This window comes from Lolium rigidum, chromosome 6, assembly GCF_022539505.1.
Source record: "Lolium rigidum isolate FL_2022 chromosome 6, APGP_CSIRO_Lrig_0.1, whole genome shotgun sequence".
In the NCBI taxonomy this organism is placed as follows: domain Eukaryota; kingdom Viridiplantae; phylum Streptophyta; class Magnoliopsida; order Poales; family Poaceae; genus Lolium; species Lolium rigidum.
The window spans coordinates 30,835,705-30,854,439 of NC_061513.1; the positions used below are offsets into that span (position 1 = coordinate 30,835,705).

At 47.9% G+C, this 18,735-nt stretch overlaps 1 protein-coding gene across 1 annotated transcript; it reads left to right on the forward strand.

Annotated features, from left to right (window-relative positions):
• Positions 1–7,512: 7,512 nt before the first annotated feature.
• On the forward strand, positions 7,513–15,883 carry LOC124668188 (lichenase-2-like). Its single transcript, XM_047205364.1, has 2 exons — positions 7,513–7,655; positions 14,880–15,883. Exons 1-2 carry the CDS (start codon positions 7,604–7,606, stop codon positions 15,830–15,832), a joined length of 1,005 nt encoding a protein of 334 aa, XP_047061320.1. The 5' UTR covers positions 7,513–7,603; the 3' UTR covers positions 15,833–15,883.
• The last annotated feature ends 2,852 nt before the right edge of the window (positions 15,884–18,735 follow it).

Sequence of the window (18,735 nt, forward strand, 5' to 3'; positions counted from 1 at the left end):
CATGTGCATACAACTTGTAGATACAATCTAAGCAATAATATAAAGCTCAAATCTAAGATCATGCCACTCGGGCCCTAGTGACAAGCATTAAGCATAACAAGATTGCAGCAACAATAACTTCATAAACTTTGTAGATAGACAATCATAACGTAACAATCCATCGGACCCCGACAAACACAACACCGATTACATCAGATGAATCTCAATCATGTAAGGCAGCTCATGAGATCATTGTATTGAAGTACATGGGGGAGAGAATACCAACTAGCTACAGCTAGAACCCGTAGTCCATGGGGGAACTACTCACGGAGCATGATGGAGGCGATGGCGTTGATGGAGATGGCTTCCGGGGCACTTCCCCGTCCCGGCAGGTGCCGGGACAGAGACTTCGTCCCCCGAATTGGAGTTTCGCGATGGTGGCGGCGCCCTGGAGTCTTTCTCGGAGTTTCGTCAAGAGTTACAGTGTTTTTAGGTCGAAAGGGATTTTATAGGCGAAGAGGCGGCGCAGGGGGCACTCGGGGCGCCACACCACGAGCCGGCGCGGGCCCAGGCCAGGCCGCGCCGCCCTATGGTGTGGTGGCCCTCCGGCCCCTCTCCGACTCTTCTTCGGTGTTCGGACGCTTCCGGGAAAAATAGGAGGTTTGGTCTTCGTTTCGTCGAATTCCGCGAATATTGCCCGAACAGCCTTTCTGGAACCAAAAACAGCAGAAAACAGGAACTGGCACTGTGGCATCTTGTTAATAGGTTAGTTCCGGAAAACGCATAAAATCATCATAAAGTGCAAGCAAAACATGTAAGTATTGTCATAAAACAAACATGGAACAACAGAAATTATGGATACGTTGGAGACGTATCAAACCGCCTTCGAATGGTTGCCCAGGATATTTTCTACCAGGCTACTTAGCGGCCTATTAAGAGAATAGAAGATGTTTAGACTGCTTAGCATGTTTCTTATTTTTAGATGGTTGATATTTGTATCGACCCTCGTTGATCCATGAATTGTAACTCTTGAATATTCATATTTTTAATAAAAGGTAGTGTGCATCAACCAATGCAGAGGCCAAGCTACCTCCATTTCGAAAAATTACAAACAGAACAAACTGTTCTCAAGAAACCTCATACCACTTCTATCTTCAGGTCCTCACAAATTACAGTTACACATCCGACTGTCCTCCACGAACAAAGATCTTCTATGATAAGCTTGACCACCCTTCCCACCGTATTGAACTCCTGTTGGAATATCCGACCATTTCGCTCCTTCTAGATCCTCTAGTGTACTAAGATGGTCACGGTGTCAAAATCTCTCCGTACCTGTTTGGCGCCGTCTTCCTTGCCTTCAGCCACCAGTCTTCAGTGTTCTGAAATGAATCATTAGGGGTGGGGAAACTAGCCCTTCTCCACCTGAATTTCACCAGACCTGGTTGGTGAAGCGGCAGTGGACGAACATGTGGTTGCAATTCTCGTTGGACGTCTAACAGAGAATGCAAGAAGTGTTATGTGGCCATGCATCCTCGTCGCTCCAGGTTGTCCGCGGTAAGACACCTTGTGTGGACAGCAAGCCACATAAAGAACTTACATTTCATGGGCGCTTTTGATCTCCAAATGGCTTCAGCACAAGCGAACTCGGTGTTGCCCATGAAGAAAAACTGATAAGGGGAGCTGACAGAGAATTTTCATAAGAGCAAGAGCCTGGATTTATGATCCGGAACTTTGGTAACGGAAACCTATGTGGTTTACTAGATGAAGTTTTGTTTTCCGCCCAAAAGAATAATGTGGATTAGGTGTTCATGACCTTGAACTTGAACTTAGGGACAAGGCCCTTCCCGGTAAATGATCGTATAAGCTCTTTTAGGAGAAAGTATGTCGGCTCTAGTGCACTATCCTAAGTGTTTTAGGCTGGATTTATGGCCACAAAGAAATTCTTCTTTCCACATGGCTCTTTCTCTTTTAGGGATGGATTTGAGATACGGTTCTGGGAGGATATATATTGGATAATACCACTCCCCGTGAGCAATATCATGTTTTATATAATATTTTACGCCACAAAAGTAACAACTTAGCTAAGGTGATGGAATCCTTCCCACCGAATGTACCATTTAGATGAAATATTTTTAGCCCACAACTGGCATCTTGGCATGCTTTACTTCAGTTTGGCTTCGGTCAATTTGACGTAGGGGCTGGATGTGTTTAGGTGGAATCTAACAGAGGATAAAAAAATTTCCGTAGACTCCATGCATAAAGCTTTGATTCAACCTATTATGCCGGCTTTTTAATAATAAGATGATCTGGAAGATGAAGATACCGTTGAAAACTAAGGTCTTCGCGTGGTATCTTCGTAGAGGGATCATTCTAACTGAAGATAACCTTGTAAAAAGCAAGTGGTATAGCAAGACGTGTGTTTTTTGTCATCAAGATGAGACAATAAAACATCTATTCTTTAATGTCGAGTTGCAAGATCTAAATGGTCAATCATCCAAATAATGTCTACCTTGTATCCGTTACAGAGCGTTGCCAATATAATTGGTAACTGGCTAAATGGAGTGGATTGGAGGTTTAAATTACTTATTAGGGTGGAAGAGCTTGCCGTTATTTAGTCGTTTTGGCTATGTAGAAATGATAAGGTGTTTAACGATAAAAAATGTTTCTCTTATGCAGGTCATATACTGGTGCAGTTCTTTGCTCCGTTCATGGTCACATCTTCACCATATGGAGGATCGGGACCTCTTTATGATGGTACACGGTTGAAGAACACGGCGAATTTTTTTATTTTCGAACATGGGTGGCAGCATAGTTTAAAGCTTGAGAGCTGAGTTGTAATGATCGTTTTATCATTTTTTGCGTATTTTTGGAGGATGGTGTGTGCGGCTATGTGGATTCTAGTGATGTAGAGATAGGATGTAATTTTAAACTTTTTAAATAGAAAGACGCCTTTTATCGAAAACAAATATATGATTTATCTAGGAATCAGACACGCCCATCTACTTTCTGTCTTTGCAGGATAATTCAGTGGTTTGTTAGTCATACTTATATCAGATCTTTGTTATCTAGATTCCACAGTTATTTTCGATGGTCGAGTTGAACAACTTATCTAGAGTACTTATTACTATACTGTCTGTACTTTTGAATGTTATCTCAGGGGAAATCTAATTCAGAGTAGTCATTTTTTAGTATTTTTTTTACAATAGATTGATATGTACCTAGGAGCTAAAACACCACCTCCAAGAGAGACACATAAGAAACAACGACAAAGATCTGCTCAGAAAATGATCATACTCAAATATTGAATGCTAACGAAACTGTGTATCTGTCCATCCTAAATCAAGTTCCATCAGGCTAGGTGCAGTAGGCTCCAACAGATGCTTCTCTGAGCCCACATAATTAAAGGTAGGATAGAGATAAATAAAATACTATAAATTGAAAGAAATATACATATATTAATTGATGATACATAACAAACGTTAGCTCAAACTGATGGATATGGTTGATGGATGATGAACTGAAAATGAAATTATCTCTGGAGCACTTCGAATCAACTGGATTGGTCTGGAGAGGACTAGATTCACAACAAATTTTAAAATTTCAACGTACCCCAGTCCTTTCATGGGTAAGATAAGTTGGCCAACACACGGATGTCAATGTTTTGGTTAGGAGTGTACATGCTTATTCACCAGAAGCTTTGGTCGTTCACGTGTCTGATTCACAAAAGTTCTTATAATTAGAAAGTGGGAAACTGACAGTTCTTAGGTTTTCTAGACTGTCCTATTACTTAGCTATTTGGTGCGCCTAATGTGTGTCGTTCATGGGTGGTTACTGTTAACGCATGCAGTCAGTACGCTATACAAATTGCCTTTCGCATGAAACGCCAATGCGTACCTTTTTCTTGCAACAACTGAAAGATGGCTGACTATGATAGATAGTCAACTGTTGGTCCTTGGATTAGTTGGATGCAATTTGGAAGATTAGCCGGGCCCAAGGTACAAGTTATTATGAACATACAAAAACAAAATTGAAGCAATGCTGAAAATAAATTTGGGTAAAAAAGGAAAATGGGTTGAAACTTGTAAGTGGACAATATTATAATATGCATATGAGCAGAGAAGATAGTACTCTGCATCAAGTTTTTTTTTTTTTTGAACTATACAGCAGGAGCTCTGCTTATTCATTAAAGGAGGGGGAAACACCGTATAGATTTGTTTACACTTGGCAAAGTTGCCACACTCACGAAAAGAGAGAAAATAAACTCTCAACTATACAAACTCAAATTATTCTGTGAGCACTTTTCTATAGGGCCATCTCAGTCTTTGCCAGGCCAGCCACCGAAATGGCAGCGCTTATCCTGGAAAATGCGCTGGTTTCCTCGAAATAGGCTTTCGCCCCGCTTTATAAATAAAGCCGCAACGGCCGAACCGATACAAGGTGGAGAGGAGAACCTCTTACAAAGCAGATCAAAGAAAAACAAAAAAGAACACAGAGACCCCAAAGTTGGAGGACATTGACACGAGACCGAGTCAAAACGGGGCTTCACAACGACGCCCCCAAGAGGGAAAACGACGCATTGCGCCGCCGCCGTCGAGACCACGAGGTCAAGGGCTTTCACCCGGAGCCGTACCGCGGGGCGGATACCCACAACGACACCCCCAAGAGGGTTGTGATACCCGCAGGCACCGTCGTTGTTGGCGCCGAGGCGCTGGGCTTTCGCCCGGAAGCATCCACACACCACGCCCGACAACTCAGCCGCCCACTGTCCCTATGTTGGGCATCCCAAACACGATCTGGGGGTTGCCGAGGCCGAAGCGCCGCCAACACCAGGATCCCCCACCGTCCGCTCCACGCCATCCTCATGACCGAAGAGAGAGACCACCACCACCGCCGCGTTGCCGAAGAGCCAACCGCGCAGTCCACCTTCCAGGGCCGCCGCCCCGGCATCCCCACGAACTCGAGCCCATGGATTAACCAGCACGCTGCAACTCGAATTGGGCAGGGTAGGCAGGCACCATTGACAGCAGCCATCAAAGCACACGACATCCCAAGGGAGGGGATCCACCCTCCGACACCCGAGGTGCCCGCCGTTCGGACGCAGTAGCATGGTCAATGTTGCCTAAATCAGGCCCGGCCGCCTGCCAGGCCTCGATCACGCCCCATTATCCGTGCCACCACACTGCTGCGCCTAGGTCGCCGTCGCCATCCACCTGCAGCACCGGGCCGGACCAACCCTTGCCACCATCGAACCGCCACGTGCTAGGCAGACACCATGAGCGGCGTCGCCGCAACCTCACTCCTCGCAAAACGGCCTTGGCCGAGACCGTGCACTGCCGCCAAGAAGCACCCCCGCCACGACGCCCGGGGATAGAGCCGCGCCATTGTCGACGCCGCCATGCCACCGGTCAAGCCGGACACTTTGTCGGCATCGAAGAACTCGCCACCGAACTCGAGCAAGAGCCTCACCTCGGCCCTCCCGGACAGAAGATGGACCGCGTAGCCGTACTGCCGAGGACCGCCGGATCTGGGCCCACCTGGCCCAGGTCTAGCACCATCGGCGGTGCAACCTGGGAGGAGCCCCGCCGGCGCTGACCACCTCCACGGCCCTCCTGGCCCTGGACGCGGTCCGCCTGGCCCAGATCGGGGCCCGCCTGGACCAAACCCGGGCCGCCGCCGGCAGCCTCCTCCGTTGTCGCCCTCCGCCGCCGCCCGCCCATACGCTGCGCCAGCCCGCACCTCCACCGAGAACAGCCGCCACCAAGCCTCGCCGTCGCCGCCGGACCGAGCTCCACAAGCCCCTAGGAGCACCGCTGCCGACCGCGCCTGCCTCGCGCAGGGCCCCTACGACCGGGTAAAGAAGGTCCCGCCGCAGCCAGCACCGCGCGGGCTTTGCCTGGCGGCCCTCGCCGGCGGCGGCGGAGGAGGAGGGAGGGGGAAGGACGAGACGCGCGCGGGCTAGGTTCGCCCCTGGCGTCGCCCGCGGGAGCGACGCGCAGGAGCGGTGCGAAGCGTTTTTTTTTTCGGATACTCAGAAGTCAAAATGCGCTGGTTTCGCTCCTTCCAAAATGCACGCATCAAGATTCAAGGAAGGTTAGAGCATCTCCAGTCGCGTCCCCCAAACCGTCCCCCAAACCGCGCCGGATCGAGCGTTTGGGGGACGTGTTTCGTTCGTGCCGCGTTTGGGGGACGTCGCTCCCCAGCCGCGTCCCCCAAACGCCGCCCCCAAACATTAAAAGTATTTTTTTTGGCTAGAAAGAAACTATTTAATAATATTCAAATCGGTTGAACATAAAAAAATTATATATAAAACTTCGAAAAAATATAATTAAATACATATAAACTATCTACTTCTTCTTCTTCGCTGATGGCCCCGCCTCGTCGTCGTCATCGCGGTGGCGCTTCCTGCTCGTCACCTCTTCCGAAGAGGCGGTGTCGGCGCTCGACGCGTCGTCGTCGCCGGTGCTCGTCGGCTGCGCCTTGGCCTTGGCCTTGGCCTTGGCCTTGGCCTTGGCGGCCTTGGCCTTGGCGGCCTTCGCCTTGGAAGCCTTCGCCTTGGCCGCCTTCGCCTTCGCACGGGCCACCGCCGCCGCCGCGGCCTCGCTCTCTTCTTCCTCCTCCTCCCAGCCCAGCCATTCCTCCTCGCTGTCAACTGGCGGCGGGGAATCGTCGCCGCTGCTCGGCGTCCTGGCTTTGTCCCACCAATGGCGCCCGCCAGCAGGCTTTCCCTCGCTGGAGGTGTCGGACGGGCGCTGGGAGATGTAGCTCATCGTCGCTGGAGGTGTCGGATGGAAGCTTGGATGAATGACGGCGTACGTACGGGTCTTATTGAGCGCGGATGAACGGCGGCGCAGAAGTCGAAGAGAGCAGCGGTTGCTCTTCCGAGGAGTCGGCGCTCCATTCCGGCGGGGTTGGCGCGTCGTCGACGCGCTTGCCAATGCGACGGTTCCGCTTCCCGTCAACCGCACCGTCGCTACGTATGTGGCGGTTGAGCGTTCGAGCCGCTGACGGGTCGGCCCCGCGCCTCCTCGCCTCTCATTTCGTTGTGTCCGGCGTGCCCGGTGCGTCCCCTGTGGGACGGGGACGGGCTCGGGACGCCGGACACCGTATCGGGGCGCGCCGGACAAAAAAGGGCTTTGGGGGACGCGGCTGGAACGTTTTTTTTGTCCGGCGCGCCCCAAATCCCTTTGGGGGACGGTTTGGGGGACGCGACTGGAGATGCTCTTAGGCGCCAACTATCTATGAAAGTCAATACAGGTGAGTGAGTGAGTGAAGACCTCACTTTTAATTCTTCCCATTGCAAGGACGTACTAGCTAGGACGTGTACCGGCAGCGCGCGCGAGTGCAAGTGTACCGTCAGTCGAGTTGTTGTCGGAGCCGTAGGTGTCGACCGACTGACACGGGCTAGCTGACTAATCTCTGACGACTGACCGGGGAAGACCGATTGTGTGTATGTTGGTTGGTGTCGGGCCATACATCCATGTGTGTACCATCGATCGGGCTCTGTGATCCTCTATATAAGTTGAAGTGCCGGCCGGATCGCTTCAGGTTCTCTCGTTGCTTGGTACTGGCGTCGACAGCTGCTGAATTTTGAAAGAGGATTGGAGAACTGCAGCTGCTCGATCCCATGCTCGACATGGTGTTGCTCTTCGGAGTCGTCTTCACGTCTATCCTTGCAAGTACGTAATCTATATCTCTCCTCTCTGTACGTACTAATTATAGTTGCCTGGAGAACTTGTCAATTACTAGAAGTAAGTCTTTGCGCATACGTTACACGTGGTACGTGATAAACTTGGCCAATGAAACAACTCGATCCATTCATAAGTACTGATCGAGAGATGCAGACAACAAATTAATTTGTAAAAAAATTCAATAAACGAAACAAGGTTTTACTAAGAAGCAGAAAATAAGGTTCGAAAGATATAGAATTTCAAAAATCGCACAGACTGATGCTGCTAAGCCGTGTGTTGATGCTAAGCCATGTGTGGTGAAGAGCTCCTCGATGAAGATGTACCCACAGTCTACAAGAATGGCCACCCGCCACCCATATTTCCTCCTTAAGAAGGTGTACATGTAGATAACCTATAAGGGGTCTGAAATATTTTTCATATACATTGTGCTGACATAGCCGAACTGATTACATGACAACATTTTGTGATGAGATTCCAATTCCGTTTGTGCTAAGTTATCTTGTGGACATATAGGGGCAGTAGCACATTTAGGTCTACTAGTGTCCACTGATTCATGATTGAATTACAATTATAAAGGTTGAACGACATTATACTAGTACTATTCATGACACAAACATAGTACACTTAAAGAGGACAAATCAGACGATGAACACAACCAAATTCAAATATCCAGTAAATATTATCATACTAGTACTATTTGCAGTTTTGCACTATTTGTCAAATTTGTTCCCTGAGCTATCGAGTATTGGGGGCATATAGGTGCACTAGCATCTTTAGGTGTACCATGGCCCTAGTAGTTGAAAAACACATTTCAAGGTCAGGAAAATTTCTGAAAAAAATATTACGACATGAGCATAATGCACATCTAACCATGTCTACAAGTTTCAGATCAAATTCTACTCAAGGCTCAAAAAAATAAAAATCAGACTATGAACATTATCAAATTCAAATAGGCAGTAAACAATATCATATATGCTGGTGCTATTCCCAATATTTGTTTCCTGCATACGTGTCGGATTTGATGTGATTTTAAGACGTGATAAATGTATATTATGTCAATCTTGTCAAACCATCAATTTCCATTATCGTACATTTGACGACCCGTCATTTAATATATAATACACCTTACGATTTTTCATTGAAACACATCTTTTACATAGGTACCAGAAGCATATTGATTTTTAAGGACATTTTTCAAAGTTGCCATTTAATTTATAACACAACAATTATGATTAATCAAAACATTATGAACCAAGTTCAAGAAGAATTGTTCATTTTGTTTGAGAATACCACTTCACAAGAGTGACACACAAGGCGAATATGAAACACCACGCATGCACAACATGCCACGTAATGACCTACATGAACAAGCCTCCTAAGCATTGACAAAGATTAGACATAAAATCGTAAAATGTAGAGAAATTCTTCTCGGGCCATGCCTCCTACAATTCCGCCGCACAAAGAGCTTGCCTTGACAATTCTGCAAACTAATGTGCACGCTTATGTATAGTATGCAATGAGGGCAAACGAGATACTCATTTTGGCAAACCCTTCCAAATTCGTAATACTGTCAGAATTAAATTACGGGTACTTAGTTGGAGATTCTTTGACACAAAAAAATTCATGACGAGTGACAGCCGAGCTGACACGTACCATCACTTTGGCTGGTGAAATCTATCGTTAGCTGATTGCTGATTAATGCAACCGCCCGTGTGCATGGGTTTGTGCTATATGTCTATGCCAATGTCAAGTACCCTTAGGCTGTTCATAGTAGGGAGTAATATAAGGTGGTGTCATGCATAAGTTACTAGTTCATGTTACTACCTTCACAGTGGAAAGTAACTTTTTTTTTGAACCTTAGTGGAAAGTAACTTAGAGATGGTATCATGCAAAGTCTCATTTATTTGTTTGTAGACTCATTTTTTGACGGAATTTGTGGACTCATTTTATCTTGGGAAGTGTGATGTTATGGTAACATAGCTAGTTACCACCTCCTTCTCTTTCTTCATTTACCCATGTCACCAAAACACCTTAAAATGTGTGATGTTACTACAGTTACTCCCACTATAAGCAGTCTTAGTTAGTTAGGTGAACTATGCACGTAAGTTCATAATACCAGGAGCCATACAGAGTTAAATGGTTTGCAATGTGCCTGTCTGCATTCTGAATATTCTTCTTAGCCAGATAGGGGGACGAAGTGGACTATCCAGCTGCCATGTTGCAGACGTTGGAACAACAACTTTTATTTTGGTTGATCATATAACATGATTCGTGTCTACAGCTAGCAGTGAAGGGATGTGTTATATTTAATTTTTTAAAAAAAATCGTGGATTTGCTTCGCTAATGCGCATTTGTTAGTTCAGGGTGTGACTTCTTTTTTAGATAAACTACATTTTGTTCCGACACTTTTTTTTTTTTTGCAAATACATTACAAACGTAGACGTTTACACATATGCATATATATCACCCCTATAAACGCACACGCACATCTTATCCATACGAGGATCTTTAAAAGATTAAGTCCAAGAAACTTTATTCGACGGGTCTTGATAATAACGATGTCATCACATGTGCCTCACTACACTATAGAAATGGCTCGAAATACCGATGGTCGGAAACCCTCGACGTAGCCACATTTGGCCGTCGGCGTAGGCTACGCCGAGCGCAGCCCTTGGCATAGCTCCTCGGCGAAGGTCCTCTTCGCCAGAGCCACGTGGGCCATCGGTGTAGACCTGGCCCTTGGTGTAGCCGGTATACACCGAGGGTTACCGTGGGCGTCTAGACCCTCAGCGCAGGCCACACCGTCCGTTAACTTAAAAAAATCATTTTTTATAAAAAAATTTAATCTCTCACATGAATCATTTTAACTCTAACTACACTTAATCTTAGGTCAAATTATACTCATGGTCAAACTTCCCAATTTAGTCATCCATCCTCACACTACCTTACCCCTAGCATGCTTAACATTTTCGTTCCTTCCGGTTGAGTTTCCATGAAATAAACGAAACATTGCTGATAATACTATCATATCAATTCTATTAGCCCTTAGACCGTGATATCGCAACTCTTTATTAGTTTGAATTTTAAAAAATTATTTAAATAAACATCAATAGTTAAGTAATAATTGCAATTATTAATTTAATTTTTTTAAATATAAAAAAAATCTTGAATTTCTAGCAAAAACTAGAATCTTCCTGCTTTCATATTTTCATCTGTAATTTTGAAAACCTAAAAGAATGGCAACCGGATTTACCCTGGTGAAATCGCATGTAATTTTTTTTCACGATCATTTTGATAGGAGAATGTGGATTTTGTACACGCATGCAGGTACGAGTGAGGAGGTAATATGTAACGTACAGAACATGAGGTTGCTTTGAGATCCGAACAAAAGAAAAGAGGAGGAATTCCGTTGCGTGCATTTCTTCAGTCACCTGTCACCTATGTCATTGCTTTTCCCGGACTTTGCTCCGCTGGACACGGAGATTCCTTCCCGGATCAGACAAACATAGGAACTGTCGATCACTGCTGCGCGTCTCCCTTGAAAATTTCTTACTCCAAAATCATCTGTCACCGGCGCCGGCGCGGCTGCTCCGTCTCCCGCCGCACCCCCTTCTTCTGTCCGACGCGGCTGATCCGGCGGCGCGGCTGCTCGTGGTGCGACTACCGTGGCACGTTCAATGCAGAGGGCGGCGGGCAGAAGTTCCTGGCGGGGTGCAGCGAGCCGTCGCAGCGGTTCTACCACGTGCCGCGGTCGTTCCTCAAGGCCAGGGCGGAGACCACGATGGTGTTGTTCGAGGAGGCCGGCGGTGACCCGTCGAGGGTGGACTTCCACACCGTCGCCGTCAGCACGGCGTGCGCGGAGGTCGGCGACGAGGTGGCGCTGGCGTGCAGCCACTGTAGGACAATCTCGAGGGCAAGTGTTGCGCGTACCAGGGCGGGTGTGAGTCCAAGGCGGCGCTGGCGGCGTTCAAGGCGGCCTGCGTCGGCAAGGATTCGTGCACGGTGCAGCACACCGAGGACTTCCGCGCCGCCGCCGGGTGCGACTTCGGCGTGCTCACCGTGCAGGCCGTCTGCCGCGGCCGTCGTGGCCACGCACGCCATCGTCGGCGTCGGCGCGACCGGCGCTCTCACCTTCTGCGCCACCAGCACCACCAGGCCCTCGGCGCTCCAGACTTTCACCATCAAGAAGTTGGCTCGCCGCTGCCACCGTGAACGGCGGAGGCGACATGCCCGCGCCGCGTACATCTTAAGTCACTGTCAAATCCATTACTTCGTCTTCTCCAAACGAGATGCAGGCCTGAATGATCGCGCCATGCCGTCGTGCTCTGCGTAGGCAGGCGCCGATGATCCTACTGTCGAAGGAGAAGGTGGTAGTATTTTTCTCGATCAGTAGGAGTACATCGTTGGTACTGTCAAAATTATAGCAAGCACAACTGCTAAGGCTGGTGCCAATGCATCCCCCACTCTCACCCGCCACGTCAGCTTTTTCCCTCACTCTCACCCCACTCTCACCCCACGGTGCCAATGCACGGGCTATAGTCCCCACTCTCACTTCTCTCTCCTCCACATCACCATTTCTCTCTCCTCGACATCAACATTTCTTTTTGCGATTACAACATTAAAAATAATGCAAGGAAATTATTTTATTGAACTAAAATTGTTACCGATTACATCATAAAAAAAATTACATAAAAATTTGCACTAAAAAGGTTTGCAACAATGTTGCCAATGTGGTTGTTTGCTCTATTTAAATTTTTGTGCAAAAAGCCCCTCAAAATTTGGCTCAAAACACCCTAAAATGCCAAATCCTACCATGTTTTTATTTTTCCTAAGCAAATCCTAAAGTCCAGGGGGTTTTCTGCAAAACCCCCTTTGTCTTCTTCCTCCAGCACGCAGCCAAGCTGCTGCTTGTCGACGTCTGCTCCGCCGGTCTCCGCCGCTCGCCGGCGATTCCGGCCCCTCTCTCTCTCTCTCTCGCCCCCTCTGCCGCGCGCGCGCCGCCCGCCTATCGCCCCGCCGCCGCCGCGCTTGTCGCCGCCAACGCGGGCGGGAGCCGGGCGCGGCCGGGCGGTACCGCCCGGCGCCAGCCGCAGCGCCCCGCGCTCCCGTCCCGCCCCACTCCCGCCCCTCTCTCGCCCGGCGGCGGGCGGTACCACCCGCGCTGCCGCCCGCGTTGGCACCAGCCTAATGGGCGAATGGACCATGAACCAGAGCTCAAAATAATATACAACGCTGCTCCCACTGTCCTACAGCCTGCTCTCCACTAAATCCAAGGCCTGATCTTCTCTTCAAGCTCGTCGTGCAGAGGCTTTGGACATAAGTCCCCACTGCGACAGCACAGGAGACTAGCCCAGGAGAAACAGAAGTACTCGCTCTGCAGATTGGAAAGAGGAAGTGGGAATGATTCGGACAATTGTGGTGATGTGTCGGCGGCGTGCGCTGGAGCTGGAGCTGGAATGATTATGTGGAGGAGGTTTTCGAGGACATGCGTGAATTGTTGGGCTATGGCAGCGGTGGCGCAGGTGAATCCACTCGGCCACGGTAGCGGAGCTCCCAGATGGGGAATGGAGACGGCTCGTGCTGGTGGTGCTCGGGGGCATATGAGGGAAAGGTAGACACCTCTAGACGGCGGAGTCTGGAACTGGCGGTGACGGTGATGAGAGAGGAAGAAAAGCATAGCCAGGTAGAACAGAGCAATGCACGGTGGATAGACACGAGAGAGAAACGCGGACAGGTAACAGAGAGACATGGCCGGGAGGTAGGGACATGTCCTATCTAGTAGCCTTGAGCAATCAGTTTTGCCCAAATGCACGTCTGCTACTTTTCCCAATCACAAAGCAATGGGCGGCTAAGATAACTCGTGTACCCATACATTGTACCCATACATGTGTGTACATATGTTTTTCCACATTTTTTCCCGACTTCCTATGCGACTAGAAAAGCCGTTTTACCGATCCATAACGTAATTTTGGAAAAAGGTATAAATTCATTTTTGTTAAATTCTCATGCAACTAAATGACATAACACATGGACATCTCGAAGTATTTTATTTTTTAATTTTTTTTTATCATTTTCTGCCATTCAGTTGAAAAAAGGGGGTGCGTGGAGGAAAAAAAGTTCAAGGCTATGCCAAGGGTGGCCATCGTCGTAGATTAAAAAAAGGGAGGATGCTATGCCGAGGGTGACCTATCGGCATAGCTGTAACGTCGTGACAACGCCATCACGGCTTGGCTTTGGAGGGGAACATGTCCAGGCCTACGCCGACGACCCGGAGTACACCGAGGGTAGCCGTCGGCGTAGAGTTACCTACGCCGACGGCTCTCTTGGTGGCTGGTCTGGCCGGGCAGGGCCATACGCAGACGGCCCTGACTTTTGGTCGTCGGCGCCTTCACCATTCATGTAGTGCTAGCGACGGAAACATCACCCCCCGCTGAAGAATATTCAATCTTTTATTAGACACCAATGTATTAAATATGTGGTTTGATCCTTCATGAGTGTGGGGTGTCACTGACCTCCTAACCATCCAACCATAATTTAGTTCTTTTCTAACACATTGGCTGTAAAGCATTAGTTTGGTCAAGTGATGAACTAATTATATTTTTCAACAATTTGATGAAGATTTCGTAGGACAAAAAAGTTAGCTACATGCCCTACATGTACCAATCAAAGGGCACTACCATCGACTGAAAATTTAGGGAGAATTAGGAATTAGCAGATGTATATCCAAATTTTAATGATGTCTCTGCCTGGCTCCAAAGCAAAGAAAAAAGAAGAATTAATTGGTCAAAAGGAACAATTTTGAACCGTGTCGATCTTCCCGCCCTTTCAGCTTCTATTATGCATCATGCTTCATGATCAATCCACCAACCGTATCCTACCATTTTTCAATTGTTGCCAACAAAATGATAGCTAACAATCAAAGTTAACGGATCCTTCTACGCATGCCAATGTAAGTACGGTACATTCATACATGATTGCTTGTTACTTGATTCTCTCAGCAAGCGACACACGTGTACGTGTTTTTGCGTCCAGGCGTGCGGTTTCGATCTGTATAAACTGAGCGACAATCGATCAATGTATGCTCACATATGCGCTTCAGAGAACACAACTGTGCATGCATTTTCATCTTCCTTGTTACAATCTGACAGTTGCTATAGTGCAATTTGTAACTAATAAGCACGATGGGCTCTACATCTGTTGCATGTACTGCAGGAGCGGCGTCGGTGGGCGTGTGCTACGGCATGAGCGCCAACAACCTGCCGCCGGCGAGCACCGTGGTCAGCATGCTCAAAGACAACGGCTTCAACTCGGTGCGCCTCTACGCGCCGGACAGTGACGCGCTGGCCGCCCTCGGCGGCACCGGCATCAGCGTCATCGTCGGCGCGCCCAACTACGTGCTCCCGGACCTGGCCACCAGCGCGTCCGCGGCGGCCGCCTGGGTCCGCGCCAACATCGAGGCCCATTCGTCCGTCTCGTTCCGGTACCTCTCCGTCGGCAACGAGGTGGCCGGCAGCGACACACAGTACCTCGTCCCGGCAATGGAGAACGTCTACGGCGCGCTGGCCGTGGCTGGCCTAGGAAACACCATAAAGGTCACGACGGCGATATCACAGGCCACCATCGCCGTCCACATCCCGCCGTCTTCGGGCGACTTCGCCGACGGGGACAAACCGTTCCTGCTCCCCGTTTTACAGTTCCTGCAGCGCACCGGCGCGCCGCTTCTCGCCAACCTGTACCCGTACTTCGTGTATACGTACAGCGCGCCGGGCACCATGGACATCAGCTTCCCTCTGTTCACGGCGGCGGGAACGGTGGTGCAGGACGGGGAGTATGGATACCAGAACATGTTCGATGCGTCGGTGGACGCCGTGCACGCGGCGGTGGACAGGCTGCTCGGGGCAAGTGGCAGCGTGGGGGTGGTGGTATCAGAGACCGGGTGGCCGTCGGCGGGTGGCGAGGCGGCGTCGGTAGAGAATGCTAGGACGTACAACCAAAACCTGGTGAGCCACGTCGGGAAGGGCACGCCCAGGCGGCCGTGGAAGGTGGAGACGTACCTGTTCTCCATGTTCAACGAGAATCTCAAGGAGGCAGGCGTGGAGCAGAACTGGGGGCTCTTCTACCCCAGCACCGATAGGGTTTACCCCATCAACTACGGCACCAAGTGACCTGGTCGTCGTCGATTCATGTGCGTGGCCGTGGTGATAGAAGTGTACACTGTATATATATTGTGTGTATTTATATGGCCGATTTTTTACATTTAATTTATATATATCGTTTATTCCTTTTAGATTTTGTTCGATTTACTCGTTCACTGTTTTATAATATATATATTTTGGCAACCTAATTTAGTTTGCCAAAACATCTTATTTTAGTGAAGGAAGTATTTTACACGGAAATCCCATATGTAGCCCGAGCTACATGGTTCTATTTTTTTGTCAAAATTCGAATTTGACATTTAAAAGTTTTAGAAAAAATCTGATTTTTTCTAGATGTAGCTAATGATGTACTATACCACTGCTATATCTCAGAATGAAATACGTTGTATTTTAGGCAAAATAAAAATATAAATTCTGACAAAGGTTGGAGGTTTCAAAATATGTGATGTTCATTGTTCTCTATTTTAGATCGACAATTTTGTGAATTTTGCACGGTCCAAAATACCTCTAGATTTTTTGTTCAAATTTTTTGGAACTATGAAATGCCGTTTTCGAATATTTGAAAAACAGGCTCCATGTAGTTCTTACACAACTCCACACATCCGCATCTGCAATTCCACCGTGTATAACACCCCCCCCCCTTCTGATGTTCATCTGTTCCAACCCACTTCGTTTTCGAGCCATCCATTGTACCATTGTCCACCGCCCACTTCGTTTTCGAGCCTTCCATTCTACCACCGTCCACCGCTATCGGGGTACAACATCCGATCAAGGAATACCTCCAATCCCGCTAAACAAAATTGTGGGGGCTAAGAAGAAAAATTATGCCTTTTTAAAGTAAGTTCCAAATCTTAAACCGGACAATGAAAGGCAATCTAAAGATATTCCAGAAAAGGGGGGGCTGCGTGTCGGTGTGGTGACACGCAGCCCCCCTTTTGTGCAATTTGGCACTTGAGAACCACTACCACATATCATGCCAACGGCTAATCAATCATTGTTATTGATTGACCATATTCCACGTTCCCTCTCTTTTTTTCTCACCCGCAACTCCCCTCCTCGCCTCCGTGGCTGTTCACAATAGTCTCGTCTCCCTATGACCATCCTAAGAAAATGTATGTTAATTAGATTGTGGTGACACGCAGCCCCCCTTTTGTGCAATTTGGCACTTGAGAACCACTACCACATATCATGCCAACGGCTAATCAATCATTGTTATTGATTGACCATATTCCACGTTCCCTCTCTTTTTTTCTCACCCGCAACTCCCCTCCTCGCCTCCGTGGCTGTTCACAATAGTCTCGTCTCCCTATGACCATCCTAAGAAAATGTATGTTAATTAGATTGTGGTGACACGCAGCCCCCCTTTTGTGCAATTTGGCACTTGAGAACCACTACCACATATCATGCCAACGGCTAATCAATCATTGTTATTGATTGACCATATTCCACGTTCCCTCTCTTTTTTTCTCACCCGCAACTCCCCTCCTCGCCTCCGTGGCTGTTCACAATAGTCTCGTCTCCCTATGACCATCCTAAGAAAATGTATGTTAATTAGATTTTTTTCATTGTGTAGTTTTTGTATTAACAACATGAATTTATAGGTTACACATCAAATCACTACAGGAATGACGCGCTACGCCGACAGCCTCGAGCCCTCAGCATAGCCTTAAAAGGCCGTCGGCGTAGTCTACGCCGAGGGCCACTGTCAGCGTAGCTCCTCGGGGAAGGTCCGCCTCGGCAGAGACACGTGTGCCCTCGGCGTAGCCCCATACGCCGAGGGTGGCCGTCGGCGTATGGACCCTCGGCGCATGCCATGCTGTCCCGTCCGTTAACTTCAAAAAAATTGAAATTTTTTTAAAATTTTCTTAGTCTCTCACGTGGATCATTTTAATTCTAACACTACACTTAATCTTAGGTCAAGTTACCCCTCATTGTAAAACTTCCTTCTTTCATATTTTCATTCGAAATTTTGAGAATCAAAAAATTGGCTAACCGGGTGAATTTCGATGTAACTTTTTCCCACGATCATTTTGATATATTATATATTTTTTCCGACTTCGTATGCAACCAGAAAAGCCGTTTGACTGATACATGACATAATTTTGCAAAAGTGATCGAAATATAATTTTGTTAAATTCTCTTGCAACTAGATGACATAGCACATGGACATCTCGAAGGATTTTCATTTTTTGAATTTTTTATCATTTTCTGCCATTCAGTTCAAAGTTTAAAAGGAGATCCACGCTAGAGGGGGTGCATGGAGGGAAAAATTCAACCTCTACGCCGAGGGTGGCCATCCGCATAGTTAAAAAAAGAGAGGAGAAAGCTATACCAAGGGTGGCCATGGACGTAGCCTTGACGCCGTGACAGCGCCGTGACGGCTAAGTTTGGTGGGCCACTTGCTTGTTCTACGCCGATGCCCTGCGATGTGTCGAGGGCAGCCGTTGGCATAGCGTTTCATACGTCGAGGGCATCGCTACGCTGACGGTCCTTTTGGCGGGCTAGCCTAGAGACCCATACGCAGACGGCCCCAACTTTTGGCTGTCAGCTTATGAGAAGGCCGTCGGCGCAGCGCGCCATTACTGTAGTGAATAAAGCAAACTGAAACTAATGTGATAATAAAAGAACATTGATAAACTCCAATTTTACATCAAAATAGTCTGAAATAATCATATCTAGCTACACCAATTGCATGAAATGCATGCTCACCAATGCACCTGCCAACGAAACCAGGAAATACTATACCTCCAGGAGCTTGACTAATTTTTTAAAGTCAACAAGCTAACCTATTTTACTTTATAGAAACATGAAGAACCACATCGAGAGTGAAGATCGTTGGACATAAACGGGCCATGTACATTCATCCCACAAGAAAGTTATAGCATCATTATTTCATCGACGGACACTTCAAA